General features: G+C 35.7%; 2 protein-coding genes across 5 annotated transcripts in view; one reads left to right on the top strand and one right to left on the bottom strand.

Moving 5' to 3' along the window:
* LOC131771152 (histone deacetylase 6) overlaps positions 1–6,387 on the bottom strand; it is a 12,880-nt gene extending 6,493 nt beyond the window's left edge. For 2 of the 3 annotated variants that reach the window (XR_010716144.1, XM_066161058.1), the window contains exons 1-11: positions 6,282–6,387; positions 5,385–5,422; positions 4,564–4,617; positions 3,973–4,060; positions 3,471–3,511; positions 3,009–3,108; positions 2,600–2,671; positions 2,478–2,503; positions 1,516–1,620; positions 945–1,013; positions 354–480 (exon numbers count right to left, since the gene is read on the bottom strand). Coding sequence is in view for 2 of the 3 variants with exons in the window: in XM_066161058.1 (XP_066017155.1) it covers positions 354–480; positions 945–1,013; positions 1,516–1,620; positions 2,478–2,503; positions 2,600–2,671; positions 3,009–3,108; positions 3,471–3,511; positions 3,973–4,060; positions 4,564–4,617; positions 5,385–5,413 (711 nt within the window). In the remaining variant the exon portion in view is untranslated. Of the gene's footprint in view, positions 1–353; positions 481–944; positions 1,014–1,515; positions 1,621–2,477; positions 2,504–2,599; positions 2,672–3,008; positions 3,109–3,470; positions 3,512–3,972; positions 4,061–4,563; positions 4,618–5,384; positions 5,423–6,115; positions 6,260–6,281 lie in introns of those variants that run through there. The other variant, XM_066161059.1, reaches the window with a different exon arrangement.
* A 46-nt stretch (positions 6,388–6,433) lies between these two features.
* On the top strand, positions 6,434–14,780 carry LOC131771147 (aminoacylase-1). Of its 2 annotated transcripts, XM_059086915.2 has the most exons (17): positions 6,434–6,762; positions 6,874–6,938; positions 7,436–7,546; positions 8,413–8,484; positions 8,595–8,617; positions 9,583–9,659; positions 9,776–9,865; positions 9,986–10,042; positions 10,642–10,715; positions 11,065–11,114; positions 11,742–11,805; positions 12,158–12,200; positions 12,678–12,715; positions 12,808–12,876; positions 13,151–13,230; positions 13,494–13,554; positions 14,315–14,780. In XM_059086915.2, exons 1-17 carry the CDS (start codon positions 6,660–6,662, stop codon positions 14,465–14,467), a joined length of 1,230 nt encoding a protein of 409 aa, XP_058942898.2. In that variant the 5' UTR covers positions 6,434–6,659; the 3' UTR covers positions 14,468–14,780. The 2 variants fall into 2 exon arrangements, with proteins under 2 accessions (XP_058942898.2, XP_058942899.2); XM_059086916.2 differs by lacking the exon at positions 6,874–6,938.
* Positions 14,781–21,680: the final 6,900 nt, after the last annotated feature.

The raw sequence follows: 21,680 nt of genomic DNA, 5'->3' as shown, positions 1-21,680 counted from the left end.
AAACCTGTTGCTTTTTTTTTTTTTTAACCCTGATAGATAATCACTTTATACTCAATACAAAGCTTGGCTATCAAAAGAAAAGACTATTAAAATGTCAAAGATTATTTTTTTCAAATTATGCTTTTCAAAAAATCCTGTTTAAATTCATTTGGTTTAACTTGTGTACACTTTAACTGGCTAAGAAAAAGCACACAATCTCCTCAACTGATTTGCAGTTTTCCCTGGCATCCTTTCAAACAAAGCTATTAATAAAAATTTGAAATATGCTTGGCAGTTGTAATAAAGTGGATTTTGGGTTTATGAAAGTCATCTAAAAACCAGCTCTATTGAAAACAGAACTCTCCTTCATTTACCTCATTCCAAGGTACATTCACAGTATACCCTTTGCCAGGTCCATCGCCGACAACATCAAAATTAGCAGAAGTAGAGAAAGGAAAAAACTGGGCATGATCGTATCGATGAATGGAAAAGTACAAAACACTAGAAATAAACCATAAAGGATATTGATAAACAAATTGAACAACTTTCTTTCTTATCTAATTGGTGTAGCACATAAAATCATGCATTTGAAAAATTATTACACCTTGTTGTCTCAGCTAAGAAGGTATTCACAATGTATTTTCTGTCAGAGCAAAAAACTCAAGAATGAGTTAAGGAGCTAATAACTGCTCTGCTTGCTTCTTAAAAGCAAATGCCAGTGACCACTCCTGATAAAATATCAAGTACCTCTGTCACTAACTGCAGAGTAATCATTATCATAACTAAGGTGAACTGCATGCCAGACTTTGCATTCAATTTAATCTTGTTTAACTTAACTAGCTTTTCCAAAGCTTTCAACTCAACTGCAGCTGTAACCCTTGCTTCCTCATGTAACACTATCTCAGTGAAGCCATTTCAGTGATACAGCACTGTATGTCAATTAGTCAACAGAAACTCAACGATACCTGGGATCAGATTCAAAGAGGTGTTGAGTGCCATTGCCATGGTGAATGTCCCAATCCACAATTAGAACCCTAAAAGTTAAATGATATAATTAATCCTTAAGTTAGCAAGAATTTCTAATTAAAAATTATATTTGTGGCTATTCAAAATAATTCAAAAGTCTATTAGCCTGTACAATGCTATGTTGGAAAATATGCTTATGTGGAGACATTTTAAATCTGATAACAAGTCAGAAAGGCTTAGAGGTGAATCAGTGAAAAGCAGGCATATGTATTGGAATATTCCACAAGATAACAAAGAATGATTGCTTTGTCATTCAACTAGTTGATAACACCTTTAAGTCTGATGGGCTGCTTCACCTTTCATTTAAAAAATTTTCTTTGAATATTCACATAAAATACATCTATGGCTAAACTGCTAATTGATGACAAACATGACAAGGTCTCTGACCACATATTTGAAAAGTACAACATTTTGTTCAATACATATTTATGACAATTCACCCAATCATTGCCTGCATAACACAATAAATTAATTCAACAGCCCACTGCCCAGTTCCTTTTCAATAAATACCTCTGCACATTCCATCTTTGTTGAGCTATTTTTGCAGCAACAGCCACATTGTTGAAAAAGCAGTAACCCATGGCAAACTCAGTGTCAGCATGATGCCCTGGTGGCCTGATGAAATGAAAAAAAATATAGAAAGATTTAGGATGAAGAGACTAGAGAAGGAGGGGAGGAGTTTAATGTGTAAACTTTTGGCAGTGACTCATAATTTTATGCAGAAACTACCTCTCAGTAAATAAAAAAAAATTGACTTAGATGTTTTAATTGAAATCACTACATTTTGTAGTGGCCAAAAAGAGTAATCTCAACCTTTTTAACCCTTAAATTCCCATGATTGACCAAGAGAGAACTACTTCTTATTATATTATAATATCAAGAAGACAAGCGATGCAATTAAAGAAAAAAATCAATTTGGGAATTAATTATAAATGATTGATCCAATACCAAATTCTCCAAACCAAACTAACATCATGAGAATTTCTCCTTACTAACAATATTATTATAATATCAAGGAGACAAGCAATGAGAATAAAGAAAAATATCAACAAGGGAATAAATTAGTAATAATTGATCCAATACCAAATTCTCCAAACAAACTAACATTGTAAGAATTGCAAGACAGCAGGCAGTAAGGAGAATTACTAAAATGTGATCTTAAGGTCTACTGAGTAGTTGTCTTAGATATTTTCAGTTTCTGCCTCACCACATTTTCTTGTGAATAGAAAGAAGCAATTAAGAGAATATGGAATGTTACATCAATTAAGATAACAACCTAAAGCTGACCTTTCCCATAATTCTCATCACTTGTTTGCAGGATTGTATATTAAAAGTTTTAGGAGACACAACACATTAATCACTTCCAGAAGTTTTAGGTTTACGCAGCTTTAAAATCAAATTATTATCAATGGAATATATATTAATGTAGATGTAACACCAACCCATACTATAAAATACCTCAACATGAATACCTTACAATAGCCACTGCATTTTGAACCTAATTTAGAGAGAAAAAAAAAATTTTATGATAACACTGAATGCTAAATAAGACTAAGGTAAAAACTACAAAATAATGAGCCATCATTTCTTTCACCTTGTTTGTTGCAACAGCTTCCACTGCAGATAGAGTGCAACCACATGCAACACGAGCACTTTCACAAGCATGCTGTTAAAAACACAAGTAGACTTCTAATCAAAAGGCATAAATCGGTAAGGGAAAAAAATTTATCTCCGATACATTACATATATTGAAAATGATTCCAAAAAATATGAAAGGAGATATTATTTAAATTTATAATTACATACATACTAGATTAACCACATCAGCTGAAGACAACTAGCAGGGTTAAGTAGAAACACTTTGATCCATATCCAGAGTGACCACATTGTGAGACAAATAATAATAATTCTCTTTTGCAAGTGTTTTATTTACCACCATGACAAACCACAACCCTTTTCTTTAAAAAAACATGTAGTGAAATATCTGGTAAACCAGTCCTCACCTCACTCATGTAGACAGAGTCATAATCACAAGCCCCCATGTTGTACAGTTCCTCTTTTGTCATGGTCTGCGATGATATCATCTTGTTTACATGTTCTTTACTGTCAATGATAATGTACATTATGTAATGATGCATTTTTACAACTTGTTTAATGGATAAGCTCAGAGCTAATTAATCCATTCAATCATAATTGAACCGAGTCAGATTGGAGTGTACAGGCATTCACAAGCACAAGCAGTTAACTTTTTTTTTTTTGCCGCCAGCAGTTTGCTTGCAGCTAGGATTCTTTTCAAGATTACACTGCAAGACTAAAAATGTTAACTTTTATTGGAAGCTTTGTTTTGGAACAAAAAAATTCTGTACTGTAATATTCAATTATCTACTTCATAAAGATAATATTTAATTTATTAGAAATATTACTAGCACTTTGGAGATAATAGAAATTGTTATCTGATAGTGTACCTGTGTTGACTAAGCAGCTCTTCATCTGTAGCAAGTCGAGACTTGAGAAAATATAATATCAAACATGGTAATTATTATCAAATTTAAAAAATGAGTATGAAGTGACTTGCTTTCTCTGTCACATATGTTAATTGGCACTCCAACATCAAGCTCTAAATTAGTGAGACCATATACTTTATCTACTGTACATATTTATATGATTAAATATAAATCTAACTATTGTTATTTTTGTAATCATTTCTAACAGTTCTCAGTTAGTGTTGCTTGCATACTTTGGTTGGAAATATATAATTATCAACAATACAGGAAAGCAAGTGATCCCTTGTCAATGGAGTTGAAAATCTCTTCAGAGCCAGATTTCAGAAAGGAACTAAAGTCACCTCAGTCTATTAATTAATTATAAAAAAAAAGGGCAAATTGATCGGAGACTGCAGAAGCAGTTTGAATTATTTCCCTAACTTAGTACTGGCAATAACATTGATAAGTCAATTGATTTACTTACTGGGATTTCCTGACACCTTTCCAGGAGACCATATTCCTTGTGTTTGTCATATGGCCGCTGTATTCTATCAGGAACCTCAGGATGAGTTCTAAAATAAAATGAAATTACCTCATCCTATAATACAGTAGATTGTGAGCAGGTGAATATACTAAGCCAATAAACACCAGGTGGGTTATGCTACTAGGAGCTATCTATCTTGATTTTCCACAGGACAAAATGATTACAAGTAATTTTTACAACCCTGCATAAGATCAGCTAGACTATTCCATGTGTCTAATGGTTACCCCATTGGACTCTGGATCAAAGGCTTTGGTCTAGTTATTCAAACAAGAGGTTGTTGTTCAAAACCGCATCCTAAACAATCCTTAATTTTGCTGAATCTTTTATCTGAACATTTATTTTTGTGAACAGTGTCAAGAGGGCTAAAAGCTAACAGTGGAGGGAAATCTGATAGAGAAAGGCTGAAGCCCACTGATTGCATAAAATCAGAGAGAGAGGCCCCCTAAATGCAATAACAGTATCATTCATTAGGCAAAATAATACAACCTATACACACAAAAGAAAAATCAAATTCAATATTGCATCACTTACGCATCCCATTCATTAAAATGCTTTTTCATCCTTTCATCAAACACAATTCCAGTTCTGAAAGAGAGAAGTAATAAAAAAGAGTAATTAGGATTTTAGTGTTTGTACCATGATAGTCCATTAAAAATGCTATGGTCAGAGGTTTTGAACTGAAATGTCTGAGTAACAACATGCAGGTTTACCTTGAAAAAGAACAGTGAATGCTGAAAAAAACAGCACCTGTTCTTGATGGCAGTGAACAATTTTTAAATGAACAGTCTTAGAGTGGATAAAGTAGCTAGGGGTGGTTATATAAACGACTATTTGACTTTTCCATGTACTTAAAGGTACTAAGATCATTTTACTGAAACTCCTGTTGGCCTAAAAAGTTTACTCATATAGCTAGTAGGAGTCTGTAGCTCAGTCACATACATGACTTGCTACCCAGTGGGCCCATTGTTTAAAAAGAAATGATTCTCACAAATGAGCTGTAATTTAAGAAATTGCAGAAAAGAAGGTTAACCCTAAGAAATTCAGGTTTTGATGTAATTTGGACCTTTAGCTCCCAGATATGTTTTTAATTGGTGGTACTACAGAGTGAGTCATTAATAACATTTTAGAAAAGCTAAAGATAGTTATTGTTCTAAAGAGACTTAAAAACCCCCAACCTTTTTTTTTTTTGAAGACTGGTCATGGCATACTGTGAAGGCATGTTGAGTATCTATATGTTTTATGCAATACAAGAAGGATTATTTCTGTCAATTCCAACTGGCATTTACTCATTTGGTTTCCAAGAAATGGATAAAATTTCCTATAAATTTTGGAAGTAATGGCTAATAACTTACCTTTTAGCCATAACAGCTGACTCATTCATTATTTATAGCTGTGAATTGTAAGAAAAAGATTAGGTATAAAACCTTGAACACAAAATCCTAACTTAAGAACTTCAAACAATACATGATCAATCCTACTTATGACCTTTTAACTCCTAGAAGTGATCAAAATGTAACTTCTCCCTAAAATATCCACACATTATCCAGCAAACAGGTAATGAGAATACTCAAACTTATCAGATAGAAGTCCTTATCTTGATCTACCAACAAATTCTCCTTACTAGTTCACAAGGAAATTAGTTAAGGCATGGTGCAACTGATCTGGCAAGTGGCCAGTTAATTTAGACCGTGTTTGCAACTGTTCTTATTCCAATTTCTCCTAAGTTAAAAATCTGTCAAATTAGTTTGATTGTTAAATTATTTGTCCCCATTCTATGATCAGAATCCGAAACAAAAGAAAACAAAAATAATCCCGGCTAGTATAAAAAGTTTTATACCCATGCATAAATGTTGTGGTTCAATTTTTCACTTTTCGGGCCGAGTAAATATTGAATTTCCAGCCGACTCTAAGGATGTTCGCATGGAACTGATCACAGACCAGACTTACTTTTAGCGTACAATTTGATCTTTTGTAAAACAAATGTAAGTGATACATATACTAGTTATGCTTGTAAGTGTCTAATTAATTCAAGCAAAGTGGGCAGCCCCACAGACAGTGTACTCGGTGAGAGTTACGTATTTACTTTTAGAACGATCGTGCGAGGTTAAAACCATAAATATGTATCAATTCCCGGTGTCCCCTGTTACCAAGCAGGTAAGTATTATGTCATATTTACTTTCACTCCACCATTTAGCTTAAGGAGAGGAAATTCGGAGAACTCGTGTGTGAAATGAGAAAAAACCTGATACCTTCACCCGTTGATTCAGGAAACGGAAAAACGCAACCTTTGTAGTTCCCGCCGTGCCGGACAAAGAAACCTTTCGTGGCCTCTCAAAGCACATTAAAGGTTATCAGAGATTGCGTGACGAAAAGTTCCCAGCATCCCCCTTCCTCTCAAATCCAAACGGAGAAATACTTTAATCTATGAGGACAAGATATATTATGCCTTTTTTTTAAAACCTTTTTCCATTGCAGAAAAAAAGCCTCTTTTTTTCCTTTTCTTCTCTCACCCAAACCCATCGTTTATTGATTACAGAAAGGTAAATGTTTCATTGAGGTGAGGAGAGGTGAGGAATAACATGTGAGCAGTCAGTACTTTGTCACGAGGATGCGGAAGAAATCGAAAGATGGCGGCTAAACGCGCTAAAGTTGAAGAAGATGAAGACCCTTCAGTTACAGTTTTTAGGGAGTATTTGAGGATAAAAACTGTTCAACCGAACCCGGACTATGGTGAGTGCATTTTGGAGAAAGGATTATTTCCCTTTTATTCATTGAAATTCATGTGAAATGAACATTGCATAAATTTCTTGAATGGTTCGTACGTCATCTTTACTATTTCAGATGGCGCCGTTCTTTTTCTTGAGAGGATTGCTAAGGAACTCGATCTCGCATTTAAATGTGTAAAGGTAGATATGCAGAATTTTCTGGCATGGAATAGTGCTGAATGAATTTCAAGTTAACAAATAATTGACATATCTTTTGATATACCAATGAGAGAACTCTTCACAAGACAATGGAATTTGCGTCATTACGGTGTGGCTCAGTTTGTTTTCTTTTTAATGCTGTGAATTGAAATCCTCATCGGGGTATTTGGGTGAACGTCGTTTCTGCATGTGAAAACCCATGCCTTTTTAAACACCTAACACTCGGAAAAGGTACCCCAGGATCCATGTTTTATGTTCAAGTAATATAACAGAATATGGCAAAACATAACCCCCCTCTCCCTCCTCTTCTAAAAAGGTATTCTTTAAGTCCATCCTTGCTATGACCCCACCAGTAACTTTCCTTTACATCTGCCAGCTGAATTTTGATATTTTGATTGATGATGCTCAAAGAGTTTGATGCCAAACCCATAATTAGTTGGTTTATTTTGATTTGATTTTGTTTTTCATTTATCTTATAGAATGCTGAGTCAGGTAAAGTTGTGGCAGTTGTCATTACTTGGAAAGGAAAAGAGCCTGATTTACCATCCATCATGTTAAACAGTCACATAGATGTTGTTCCAGTGTTTCCAGTAAGTTCCCTGACAGACACGATTTTAGCGGAGCTCGCAGAGCGTAGCCCCATAATTATACAAAATAGTAGTAACCCATCAAGCTGAAAAAATTTGGATGTATGACCATACAACCGTATGACCATACAACCATACGACCGTACAAGGTGCTACTTTTAACATGCGTAGTCAACTGTACTGCAGGCATGCCAACGCCACAGCTTTGTTCAGTAGTCCAGTGGTCAGTGCACTGGGCTCCAAGCCAGACGACATGGGTTCTAGTCCTGGTCGGGGCAAGGCATTGTGCCCTTGAGATGTGCAGGAAAAAAAAATGCGAGCTCCACTTTTAGGCTTGGCTAAATCTATTTATTATAGATTAACTGAGGTACTATATGTAAGCTCCTCTTGGTCTTAAGGCATATTGAGAAGAGTCTGTGATTTAATATCACCTTTCCTAGTGATTGCAAAGTTTTGTCTAGGTGAGCAAGTGCTCAGTTTGTTCCGGGTGAAAATTTTTGCAGCTGTCTTTGATTTTTATGGCAGGGAAGGCTGGGGAGAGAAATGAATTTGTATCAAGGGGTAATTGATGGTCAAAAGGAAAGAGAGGGGATGGGGAAGGGCCTTTTTCCCTGCCCCCTGCCCCCTGCCCCCTGCTTCCCATCACCCATTCTAACTCTAAATCAAACATGGCCCGTCAAATAAACAATTACGAGCTTGTGATGTGGTAATGCCTGCATTGCAGACCTTATTCTTAGAGGTGCGATATACGTTGCAAATAACTAACTGGTACATATTCTTGTAATTGGCAGAAGAAATAGGAAAAGTAATAAAAGGGGCCAGAACTCACCACTTTCAGTAAATTTATCATTTTATTTATCTTATCACAGGAACACTGGACATACGATCCCTTCTCTGCCCACAAGACTGAAAATGGTGATATTTTTGCCCGTGGAAGTCAGGTTTGGAATCATGGTTTGTTGTTAATGCATAACTAAAATGATCTACAGTAATTATAATTGTGTTATATAAAACAAGTAGAAACTCAATTTTGTCTTCTCTTTTTTCCCAGGATATGAAATGTGTTGGCATCCAGTAAGTAAATGAAAATTGTTTGTGTACATTGTTTGATTGTTGTATCTTACCTGAGAAGTGAGTGAATACAGTTAAACCTGTATCAAGTGACGCTGCATTACATGATCACCCTGTATTAAGCAATCACTTTCCAAGGTCACAAATTTTTCAAACCTTTATTACAATAAGTGTAACTTTCACATCTATTAAGTGGTTATGGTTGCCCTTTCCTGAGTTTCAATGGCCGATTATAATTGTCTTTCACCTGTATTGAATGGTCACTTTGGAAACATCCAAATAAAACTAAGAATCATCTTTCAAGTAACATTTCATCTGTTTATCTCCCAAAATCAATGTTAATAGTATTTTTTAGCAAGTTTTTGTTCACTAAGTGGTCAATCAGGGCATAAAATGGTTTTTTTTCATGGTTTTATTATGATACCCCAACTCTGTGGAACCTGTTTTTTGGGTCAATCTATACTAATACTAGTCTACTACTATCTATACTATACTAATGCACTGTGATATGCTGCTAATACCAAAATAAACCATGCATTTTGGTTATAGCAGAGATTATTTTTTGAGATGAGTATTATGTGACAAGTGTGCCAAAAATTGACTTTCATGTTGCAGAAGTGAGGTTTAAAGAGACCTTAACCCTTTAACTCTCAAGATCTGATTGTCAATTCTCCCCTCTAGCTGCTACACATTTCCTTGTAAATTGGTTATGAGAATTTGGTGTTTGATCAAGGTAATATCCTGTTCCTGATAAATTTGAGTTTTCTCACAACCTGTTTCCCCAGATAATGTATGGATATTATAGGGAGAAGTTACATGTTAATCACTTCTGGGAGTCAAAGGGTTAACACAAAATGGACATCACCGTAATCAAACAATCATTAAGTCACAGGCTTCTTAATTTAAAGAAGCCTTCCACGTAATCAGATACCTATTTGTTTGTGTGTTTGTTTGTTTTTTAATAATAGGTACATTGAAGCAATAAGACAGCTCCAATCACAGCAGTTTACCCCACGTAGAACAATTCATGTCACATTTGTTCCAGGTAAATCCTTTTTTTTTATTTCCATTACACACTTTTTATTAAAGCAAGTGATGAATCTGTATAACATTTTAAAAATTTACTCTTTTTCCCTCACTTTTGCTTTGCTAATTATTTAGATGAGGAGATTGGTGGAGTAGATGGAATGAAAAAATTTGTGGAAATGGATGATTTTAAATCTCTCAATGTTGGTTTTGCTTTGGATGAAGGTATGCAAAATCCAGTTAGTGTTTAATATCTTTGCTTCAGTAGCTGCATGCTATAGAATTTTAATCAAATTTCAGCAATAATTTCCATTTTGTAATCTAGTTATTTGATTTTGCTCTTAGGGCTTGCAAACCCAACAGATGCATTCACAGTATTTTATGGGGAAAGATCTGTTTGGTGTAAGTGTCTTTTCTATTTGTAATTGTATATTTATGGTGTAGTAGTGATAATGACACATAGTTATCCATTGAAATAATTTAATAAATAAATTAAATATGTGAAAGTAATTATCATGACTTTTATTTAATGATCGAATAAAAGTCCTGACAGTTTGCTTACATTGGATTTTCCCAGAAGGTAGTATCTTATCCCATCCAGTCTGCATTGCAGTCTTATCATCTAAGCTGAGTGGAAGTCAGAGGAAGAAAGGGGGGTGAATGCAAACCGAAGATTTAGAGAAGAGGAGTGAAGAACAGTGTACTATAGAATATCTGAGCTCAGCAGGAGACTCTTGCTTCCCTTTTGTCTCCTTAATTATGTTGGTTTTAGTGCATGTCTTTGCATTACTGCATGTCAGTGATTACCAAAAGGCTCCAGCCTCTCCTGTTGGCTAAAATAGAAATGAATAAACAAATAAAGAATGCTATGCAAGCCAATTTCATCCTGAATCAAGCACACTCCAGACTAAACACTCACACTCACTGTATAACTTTTCATTTTCAGCACAGATAATAATGATTACTCAATATTGAATAATTAATTTTGTTACACAAAACAGGGTTGAAAGTTATTTGCAAAGGTCCTCCTGGTCATGGTTCCAGATTTGTGGAGGACACCGTTGGAGAGAAGATGGTGGGTCTTTCAATTGACAAGAAATGTTTTTAAAGGAAAGGTTTCATTTATCCTATTGGATATTTCCTTTCTGATTGCACCCCAGCCTGCTTAGTATGTAAATGAGCATCCAGTTATCGATTGTCATCCTCTTTGCACACAGGTTGGTACTCCAACCTTGAAAATTTGAATAAATTTTACAATGCAATGAATATTCTCTACTTTTAATTTTAGGGCTTTTAATTATTGGTGTCTTGGTTGTTTTTGTTGTATTCATTTAGTATTGGATTTTTGAAAACAGTAGCTTCAAGAAATCAAACCAAACAACTGAACCCATAAATTACATTTGGGTTTCTATTTTGAATTACAGTGCAAGATTGTACAGTCCTTTATGTCTTTCAGAGAAGAACAGAAGAAAAGGTATGAAAATTCAAATCTCACCCAGATATCAACTTAATTAGTAAGCAAGCATTTTATTTATTACTAATTGCTTTTTGTTTCAAATGAAGGTGGCCTCCATTTACTATTTGTGACTGATTAAGAACTATCCTTAAAAAATGCCTATGAGTAGTGTCCCTAGATGATCTTAGTATCAAAAAACAGATGTATTAGGGATGTTTAACCCTTTAACTCCCAGATCAAATTTGTAATTCTCCTTAATGTCAACCATACAATTCTTATAATGTTAGTTCAGAGAATTTAGTATTGGATCAACTTATTATCTCCAAATTGATATTTTTCTTTATTCTTATCACTTATCTAATTGACATTGTATTGATATTGTAAGGAGAAATTCCGTCTTGGTCACTTGTGAGAGTTAAAGGGTTAAACTGAGGTGTGAGTATGGTGTAACTTTTCAATACATTGTCACCTCTGGGAGAAGTATTAATTAAAAACTGAAAATTTTGCTTCATTACTACTTGGTATTCAAATTTTGCATGCTTGACATCACGTAATAGTTTCAAATGATGATCTAAGTTAATTGTTTACCTGAGTTAGTTGTCTGGGGAGTTGAAAGTGAGTTAAAACTATCTAAAATTTGCTCAGATTGAACTCCAATCCTGATCTGAAGCTTGGTGATGTAACTACAGTGAACTGGACAATCACTGAGGTGAGTGTTTTGGACCTTCTCATTTTTTTTTTTAATTTTGGAAGGGAGCTGCGTAGCAATATTGTTGTTTCTTCATTTTCAAGAAGGGGGGAGGGGGTTAGGAATTCTAAATTTGAATTAAAAGTTTACCAGGGTGGAGAGGCACCAGAGTGGCAAGAATGAACCAAAAAAAGAGAGAAGACTGGAGAAGTTTTGCACAACTTTCCTAGAATGTGGCTGATTTATCCCCCTCCTTATTCTTGCTGTTGGCATGCACATCTATTTGTTGTTTAAAAGTAACTTGATTTCCCTGCAATGTGGTAATATCAGTTGAAAATTACAATAAGCAAAATGTATGCATTGCTTTTTCAAGGGTGGAGTGCAAGCTAACGTCATTCCAGCAGAAATGTCTGCAGGTAAAGTTGAACTAACCCTCAACACTCTAGGAGTGATAAGCATCTAATTTCTCTCAACAGTACCACTCCTTTACTGGTAATCAAACATTAAGGTCATGAGAATAAAAGATATGATCAGAATCCCAAGAAGTTCTTGATTGTTAGACAAATTCTCCCAAGTAGTACCATAGGAAATCTGTAGAGGACAGTTGGGAGAACTTGCATACTGATGTAAGGGTGTAAAGGGTTAATGAATCACTCGAAATGTCAGCTTTGAAACTCTTTATGGTGGCCAATTTACGTTATCAACTCAGTTGATAATACTAAATTACCCTGAAATAAACCTGTGTCTGGATCACATAAATTTTCCTTCCCTCAAAGCTGACAACTTTGAGTTCTCACCTCCTATGAGACATGGCAAGAATAATCTCTTTCAATTAAGCCCCGTTTTGAACAAGTTTATTGTATTAATGTCCAATTTTTGTCTTCCTCTACCAGTGTTTGACATCAGAATCACCCCAACAATGGACTTTGTGGTATAGTACAGTTCATCTCATTGTGGTATCAATTTATTGCTTGTAAACTGTGTTGTTGTAATTCCATTGATGATTTTTTATCTGTCTTGTAGGAACTTGAGAACAAAATAAAGCTGTGGTGTAATGAAGCAGGAGAAGATGTATCATATGAATTTTTACAGGTACAAGGCTCTGAGGAACCCTGTTATAGTATAGCAAGGTCACTGGTCACTTCTCTCAGGAGGGGTGGGGTGGTGGGGGTCCTTTTCCAATAACTTAAAAGCATTTGGTAATAAACAGTCACATCTAGGTACCAAAGAGATGCGATGGAAGGATCCTTCCCCTCTTTTCTGGTTACGCCCTATGTTACTGTAGAAGAAGCATAAAACATACGTTATATTATTTACTAAATCTAACATTTGTATTGTTAAATGTTTCTGTTCTTTCTTCTTTCAGAAAGCAAATAACTACAATTTGACACCGACTACTGAAGATGACCCTTGGTGGAAAGCCTTCAGTACCACTTGCAAGAAAATGTCAGTTTTCAACCTTGCCTTATGTTGTTTTGTTAAAGGACTCAATCAATAAATCTTCTCATAAAATTTTCCTTGGCAAATAAAAAGTAAAGGAACGAAAACTTTTGCAACCAATTCCAGAAGAGAATAAGAAAAACATTTGCTCTCAGTGATATACTCGCTGGCCTTTGCGTTACTCCGCTGGTTTTTAGATCGACCGGTCCGGAAATGTATACCATATCTCAATTTCTTATTTAATTTTGTTTGCTTATTTTCTTTCTCAGGAACATGAAAATAGAGAAAGAGATTTTCCCTGCTGGAACTGATAGCCGTTTTTTACGCAAGGTACAGTCCTTTAACCAGCAAGAAATACTGAACCCTTTTCACCACAATATCAGTATGCATTTTCTCCATACTGTTAATCGTACATTTCTTAAGGTGCTGATAAGGAGAATTTGTTTAACAATCAAGACCCTCTTTAGTTGGTGATCATTTCCTTCATTCTTGTGACCTTTATGTGTAACTCAGAGGAGATATTGTAAGGAGAAATTAGCTGTTAGTCTCTCTTAGGCGTGAAAGGGTTAAGAAGAACGTTTATCTACTCTTATTGACTAATTAAGAAATTGTATCACCAAACTTTGATACTTTTTTTCCCTGAACGTTTTTTTTGTTATGAAACGTTCAGCTAACTTTGATACCATAACCCCCAAAAGTGACTAGCATCTAATTTCTCTTCACCCCCGAATCAAACATTAAGGTCACGAAAATAAAGGAAATGATTGCCGATTAAAGAAGCACTTGGTTGTCAAAGAAATTCTCCTTGTCAGCACCAGAGGAAATGTATGAAGAGTAGTTTGGAGAAAATGCATACTGATGTTTCAGCGTAAAGGGCTAATTTCTTCATTGTCTTCATCAACAATGACATTTACTGATGTCGCCTTTGACTTCTACATTGATAACGACGCTGAGTGAAAGCGACTTTGACCGTTTTGACATGACATCGACTTTCGTATTGACTCATCTTCTGACATTTAAACTGACACTGTAGGTACACTTCAGTTGCCCTACTTAATAATTTTTTTTAATGTGTTTTCCATCTTCACAGCTGGGTCTTCCCGCAATCGGTTTCTCGCCAATGAACAACACACCGATTCTTCTCCATGACCATGATGAATTCCTCAACGAGAAAGTTTTTCTGCACGGAATAGAAATCTATTGCGAGTTGTTAACAGCTCTGGCAAATGTGCAACCATTTTGAACTAGAAGATTACGTAACTAGACGCATATTTGCGTTCACTCGGGCTTTCTGTTGGAAAGAAACTTTGTTTTTTTCTATGTGCCTAAGTTTTTTTTGTGCAGTTATTAGTTTATCCTGTAACTGTTTTATGTCTGATTTTGCACCGCCAAAGCTCCTCTTCGTCCACCACTACACCATGTGCTCATCAGTCAAAAGTGGCGCATACGTCAAAGTCAAAAGGTTGCGCATGCGTGATGAGGACTTGGCTACGTTTTGCCCAATTTATAACTAGGGAAGCCCGAGTAATAAAAATAAAGAGATGATATCACAACGATTTATTTGAAAGGAGAGAAGATGATTGATTTCGCGAATGTCTTAGATTCGTCCCAAACAACGACAGATGCTTGCACGCCCGTTTCTGAACATTCTAAGTTTTGTAGATGCTGTCATAAAACATATTTTACATCTCGCATCTCAGCTTTAAAAAATCTGGTATCCCTCATCCCGCCTCGATTTTAAGCCTCATCTCGCTTCCCGCATCCCGCATTCCGCAAAACCTATGTTGGACCCTCCACGAATTCCGGTTCGTTTTACGCGGGCTGGCTTTTACCGTTGTTCTACCCAGAATGTCGGTGGTCCTATATTCATGGATTAAAAACTGGAAATGGAGTATCTAACGCTTGAAAAGATTTACAGCTTGACGATTCTTCAGATTTGCTGCATATTAATAACCGTCAGTGAACATCACTCGCCGTCACAAGACATCAGTCACCGTCATTAGGCCTTGTTCGCTGTCATTAGCCATCAACATCAACTAAATTTTCGCTGAGAGAAAGGATAATACTATAAATTGAGAACTCGTGTTCAGGGTTCTTTCGGCTTTTTCAATATTCTCGTCCCCAGAACCCACAGGTCCTTGGGGAGGCGAGGGCTTCGTGATGAGATTGAACGGATTTTGAATCTCATTTCCGGTGACAGCTTTCAATTTCTGAAATCTCTTTTTCTTTTTTTCCTATTTTTCTAAAATTTTTAATGAACTTTCTGGGTCGTTCTGTGCCGCAAAATTTTGACCTTCTTGACTGTGCAGACTAGAAATTTCCATAAGCTTCTAGAGCAGTTTGAAACTTGATTCCTACAGACTTTTCGTTCTGTAGCCCTTGCTTATTTTAGAAAGTAGTGTAAGTCACCAGGAATAACTAAATTGTGTAATATTTCTATAATGAGGTCGTCTTGAAAGGTTCTAGAATTTGTATCTGAAATTATATAAATGCAACTTCCATTAACTGTGTAAGTTAACAGTTTTAAACAATCCGCTGTCACAGTGCGTGTCTGACTACAAAGCAAGACCAGCGTGGACTGTTGTACTCTATGTTGTACTACGTACCTTAGGGGTGAGTTGATAACTATGTTACACCGTACAACTGTTTGAATCATATCCCTTCAACTCTTCCATTCTTGGCCTGCGAGTAACCCTTCTCAAAGCTATTTAACCGTAACATTCTGAGATTTTGTATCTGTTTTCTCCGATTATTACAGAAATTTATTGAGTTCACTGAAAATAATATTTTGGAATCAGTTGATTGGTATTTCCGGTACTTGAGGTATACATATGTACAAAGTAAGATAAATGTTTGCCACCTCAACGAATGGCCAAGTTCGAGAGGCATCTTTCTTGAAGCATTTTAAACCGAAAGGAACGCACACTTGATCTTTGATTTAAGACTTCCGGTTTTTCCAGGCAGTGCACGTACAGCTGAAATCTCAACATGTCCTCATTCTAGAATTACCAATAATCAGTAACTGGCTCAGAGTCTTGTTTTACCAATAATCAGTAAAACAAGAGGCAATGCTAAGGAGGCGTGGATCCCAAGCAACGCGCTCTTCTGAAACAAGATGGCGGAGCAAAGCGAAAAGAGGGAACAGGTATAATTTTATTTTTATTTGGTCTTTCTCCTTTATTTCTTTGTCTATTTTTTTTTTCCGTGAAAAGGAAATAATCCTATACCTTTCTTTTTGTATATATATATGCATATTTCGTATGCATTTTGATACAATTTGCAATGCTAATTTCTGTGTTGCCTGTTGAATATTCATTGAATAGCTGATCAGTCTCGCCAATCAACTTGTACTCCAAATTCGCAGCGCTACATTTTACTCGGCGTTAAGCATAGTTGAGCAATGCGTCCACTTTGTTATAAAACTAATTTACATCCGTTTTGTCGATTTGACGTTTTGAACTGTTCAATTTTACTTTTTATTTCGCGCTTTTTGTCACCGTAGCCATCGACGGCGCCAAATGATGTGTCGAAATGGCCGCATTTTACCGTGAAAACTTTTTGCGATCACTGCCAATACGTCGTTTGATAGAAGTAGTTCTTCTTTCTGATTTTCTCGTTTGATTTTTTTACCTCAAGTATTTAGTATTTGTTTCTTACTTTCTTAATTTCAGTTCCGTGATTCATCAGAATCCAATTCTTCACAGCCTAGACGTAAAAAGGTAGGCTTCTGCTTGATCCACTCTATTGTCATCTCAGTTTAACATGGAAATACAGTATAGATTGTTGATCGTGTTTAAAGTGTAACACCTTTTTATTCTACTGTACTTTGTACTACAGTAGGACCTCTATTAAGCGGCCACCCTCCATAATTAGGTGGCCACTTCCCAAAGTCTCCAATTATTTGTTAGTAAACTGCTGTATTCGATTAGTCTATTCAGCTACCTTTTGGCTGTCACAAGGTTATTATTTATTGCTTTTCAAGCCAAATTGGTGGTGATTGAATGACTATTCTATGGTTCAAGAGACTTGCAGAGGCCGTAGGGGTATGCACATCACTGATTAACCCTGGCTTTGTTACCTGAGTACCTTGCCCTAGCTATGGAAAGGTTTTTCACTTTACATCTCTCCGTGCCTCCCATACTCAATTATGTACACTCACATATTTACACTTTTCAAGGAACATTTTCCTATACAGATCAATAAATTATTTTTACTGTCATTTTTCTACCCTATTAAAGTATTTATACCTCTATTAAATGGCCAACCTCTATTATGTGGCCAGTTTTCAAAGTCCCAATTGTGGCCGCTTAAATACGTCCCCATCCCCTCTCCCCCAAGTTATTTGAGAATGTGAAAATTTTCTGAACCAAAAAAAATTGTTATTTGCATCCATCGCCTTTAAGAGGTGTTAAAGGACCCTAGGCAGCCACGCCTTTGATTTTCTTTACATACGGGTTTTCCGGTATTATATTTTATGCGGAGCATGTCAAAACGAAGGGATCCCCTCAAAACTGCTAAAGGTGCTTTAACAGACTTCCAGTAACACAACTTGCGGCGCTGCAATAAGATTTTGCTTCACCACACAATTTTCATAATTTCAATGGCATCAAGAATGGCGGATTTCAAGAATTTCAGGGCTTGGCTGACTAGGGTCCTTTAAGTGAAGAATACTTTAAAAGATGATACAGAAGATTATCAGCATGGAGTGCATCAGATTTCATTCTAGTGAATCAAAAATTGTGATGCTTTGGTTTAACAGAGCCCGCCATGCTATAGGATAGACCTATTGTATTCCCTGGTAGCTCTAATTCATCAGAGTGCACATTGAATGCTCCTGAAGTTATTTCCAAAATAAGTCAACATCAGAAAACGATCATCTTTCAAAGGAGTTTGAAGTTTTCTTACTTTAGCTAGTAGACTATCTGTAGTTTCGTGAATAACTGCTTTTCAAATTAAACCGGTTTTCCAGTTTATTAAACAATCCTCTATTTAGCAAAATCTGTATGGTATTAGTCTCTTTGCTTCTAACTTCTTGAGGTAGACAGATAAAAATACCCAACGTATTTTTACTTTCAATAATCCATGTTTATTTCTCCTTGCTCAGTATTAAAGATCAATAATCTAATAGCCATGAAGTTAAATTATGTTCTTTTTTTAGGATCTAAACACTTTGGATATTATAAGTTGTAACTTCTCCATGCACCCCTCCCCCCCAGTGTTCTTCGAGTGAAATCAAAATGCTATATTAAATAATTACCAGTTATTCTACTTTTCTTTTTAACATGCAAAAATGACTGGGGAGTCAATGGGTCACATTACAATTACATTTCTCAGTCTTGAATCATAGACATACTCCATCAAATTAAGTAGTCAAAATATTGTTCATAAAATCATCTTTGGCTGCATTGGTATGACATTTCATCCCTGTCAAAATTCAATGTTTGCTTTTTCATTCTTCTTTTTGCATTTGCTTCTACATTTGTTGTACAAATTCTTAGTTTGCACTTTCGCCATTCAACTTTCCTTGTGCAAAATTCAAGTTTTTGCCTTGTACATTCACCTTGTCTTAGTTAGTATGCAAGTTTTTGCATTCCACATTCAAGTTCAGTGGATTGTACATTAAAGTTTTTACATTTAACGTTTAGCATTTGTCATTCAAGATTTGTGGGGATGGAATGTCGTACCAGTGTGGTCAGTGTTTGTTAGTTTGTCAGTGCCAATGGTGATTAGAAAAACTGTTGGTAAATTATAGTCAGCAGTCAAGTTTTTACATGACAGTTACCTATTTTGTATAACAACTAAATAACTTTTAAGTTAACTTATGACTTTTAATTAAGTACATGCATTACATATACACGTATTACATAAATACATTTTATTATTATTATTTTTATTATTATACTGTATTTGTCATTTTAGAGAAGATTCAGTGATGATCCCCAAGATCCTCATGATGCCTACTGGCAAAAAATAAGGGAAAAGGGCAAGACAAATGTAACTGTTCAGAAGAGGTGCCTGCAGTTAAGGGTATGACAAAGACCTAATTGCATTCCTGAATTTTGTTTGGACAGTATTTCCTATCATGTTAATGTTAGTGCCTTTTAATAAGTACTGAAATTTTGTGTATATGTTTTCTTAGGCAGACACTTTGTACCAGAAACACTATTATGATGTCATAGTGTTTTTTTCATTCCGGTGTCCCTGGTCGGGAGACTGACCGCCACATTTTTTTATTATTATGGCACTCCAGGTAGTGGCAGGCTTTTCTTAAAGGATGCAGAAAATGAAAAGTCCCAGAGTCATGGAGCAACAGTGCTCAGAGCATTGAAACGATTTTATTATGGTACGATCTTACACTTGGAAATAATAAAATGTTGCATATTACTACTTGTGTGGATCTAAAACCTATTGAGTAAGAAGCATTCTTTATTAACTTGAAATATAAAAAAATAACACACCCAGAAACAAAACGTCTGGACTTACAATTTCTAACGTACTATCTACCTATTATGTATATGCAAGACTTGTTTATTGAAAACAATTTCAAACATAATTATAATCAACATATAAACTGTAATTTCTACATTTACTGCAATATTTTAAAATTTATTTATTCCCTGTAAGTACACTAATTACAGTGTAACACTTTTTCCAACATGACATTAGCACTACTACATATCAATTTCTGGTTTTCATCGTAATGCCATCAAAAATAATTTTTGTTTTTATGTTGCCAAACCAAGTTATATACTTTTTTCATGATTGTTTCTAAAGTTTTCTAGTTTAGTTCAGTTATTTTTTACAATCTTTTCTCATTTTTTTCTCATACTGTTTCAGAACAACCTCCATCTGAAAGAACCACTGGTCCCTTTCCTCTTTAATTCAAATACTTGGCTCTTTTTGAAAAATATACAACGATTACATTACACTAGGTCTTTTAACCAAACTAAAGGAAGCAGACAACCTTTCTTGAAGATCAAATACAGGAATTATCATTTCTGCACGACAGAGTCCTGGAACCGAGTATGTTGCCATAGCAACATCAAATTATACACCGTCTGGTGTATTTGTTTGGGTGTAACAAGCTTGGCAAGTTTAAAGTACCTTGTCCAATTATTACCAGAGATATTCTTAATTTTGTGTTTTGAGCCTTAACCTTCTCACCTTGCATCCCGAAGAAGCCAAACAAGCTAAAGATGTAAATAGTTTTAAAGGAATTATTAAATAACAATGCATGCATATAATTTATCTTTTCGCATGTAACCATTCATTGATATGTTTAATTTTGTAGTTATTAGCTAGCACGGCTCTCTGGGGAACATTAAAGGACGAAGGAGAGGCCGAGGTTAAATAAAGCTTTACAATACATTACAGTACAGTGCAGTAATAAAAGTACGGTACGGTACAGTAATAAAAGTACGGTACGGTACAGTAATAAAAGTACGGTACGGTACAGTAATAAAAGTACGGCACGGCACGGCACGGCACGGCACATTCCATCGCATCGCATCGCATCGCATCGCATCGCATTGCATTGCATTGCATTGCATTGCATTAAAATATTCATTTACCTTTGGCCACTTACCGTTAAAGGACTACTCAAAAGATGCGTTTGTGCTAAATATTAGACCCTATTTGCATGTATCAATTAAAGCCCATTTATCACCTTTCTGAGAAAAGTCTGTAGTTAGGGCCCCAAGCCGTAAAATGGTCGCACAAATCATCCTTTTTTTCGCATGTCTGTGGAAAGTACGTAGTTTGGGCAACTTGTTTTAAAATGATTGCTCAAAGGATGTGTTTCGACTGAATATTGGACCCCATTCACATAGATCGAATGAAGTACGTTTTTCTGCCAAAAAGTCTGTATTTTGGGCCACATGCCGTAAAATGGTTGCGCAGAGTAAAATATTGGACTCATTCGCATGGATCAGTGGAATTCCATTTTCGCCTTTTTGCGAAAAAGTCTGTAGTTTAAGCCAATGGTCGTAAAATGGTTGCACAAAGCACGGGGTTTGGCAAAATATAGGACTCGTTCACATAGAGCAATTGAAGTCCATTTTTCGCCTTTCTGCGAAAAAGTCTAGTTTTGGCCAATGGTCGTGAAATGGTTGCACAAAGCATTCGTTTTGGCTAAATATTGGACTCATTCGCATAGATCGATTTCAGTCTAGTTTTCGCCCCAAGTTCTGCGAAAAATTCTGAGGTTTGGGCCACATGCCGTAAAATGGTTGCACAAAGAATACGTTTGCTAAATATTGGACTCATTCCCATAGATCAATGAAAGTCCATATTTCGCCTTTCGCGCGAGAGAGTCTGTAGTTTGGGCCACATGCCGTAAAAAGGTTGCACAAAGCATGGGTTCTGGCAAAATATAGGACTCATCGGCATAGATCGATTTCAGTCCAGTTTTCGCCATTCTGCGAAAAAGTCTAAAGTTTGGGCTACATACCGTAAAA

The sequence above is a fragment of the Pocillopora verrucosa genome, chromosome 14 (assembly GCF_036669915.1).
Source record: "Pocillopora verrucosa isolate sample1 chromosome 14, ASM3666991v2, whole genome shotgun sequence".
NCBI classification, from domain to species: domain Eukaryota; kingdom Metazoa; phylum Cnidaria; class Anthozoa; order Scleractinia; family Pocilloporidae; genus Pocillopora; species Pocillopora verrucosa.
The sequence above is the reverse complement of the archived record's forward strand: the minus strand, read 5'-3'. Positions and strand labels throughout refer to the sequence as shown.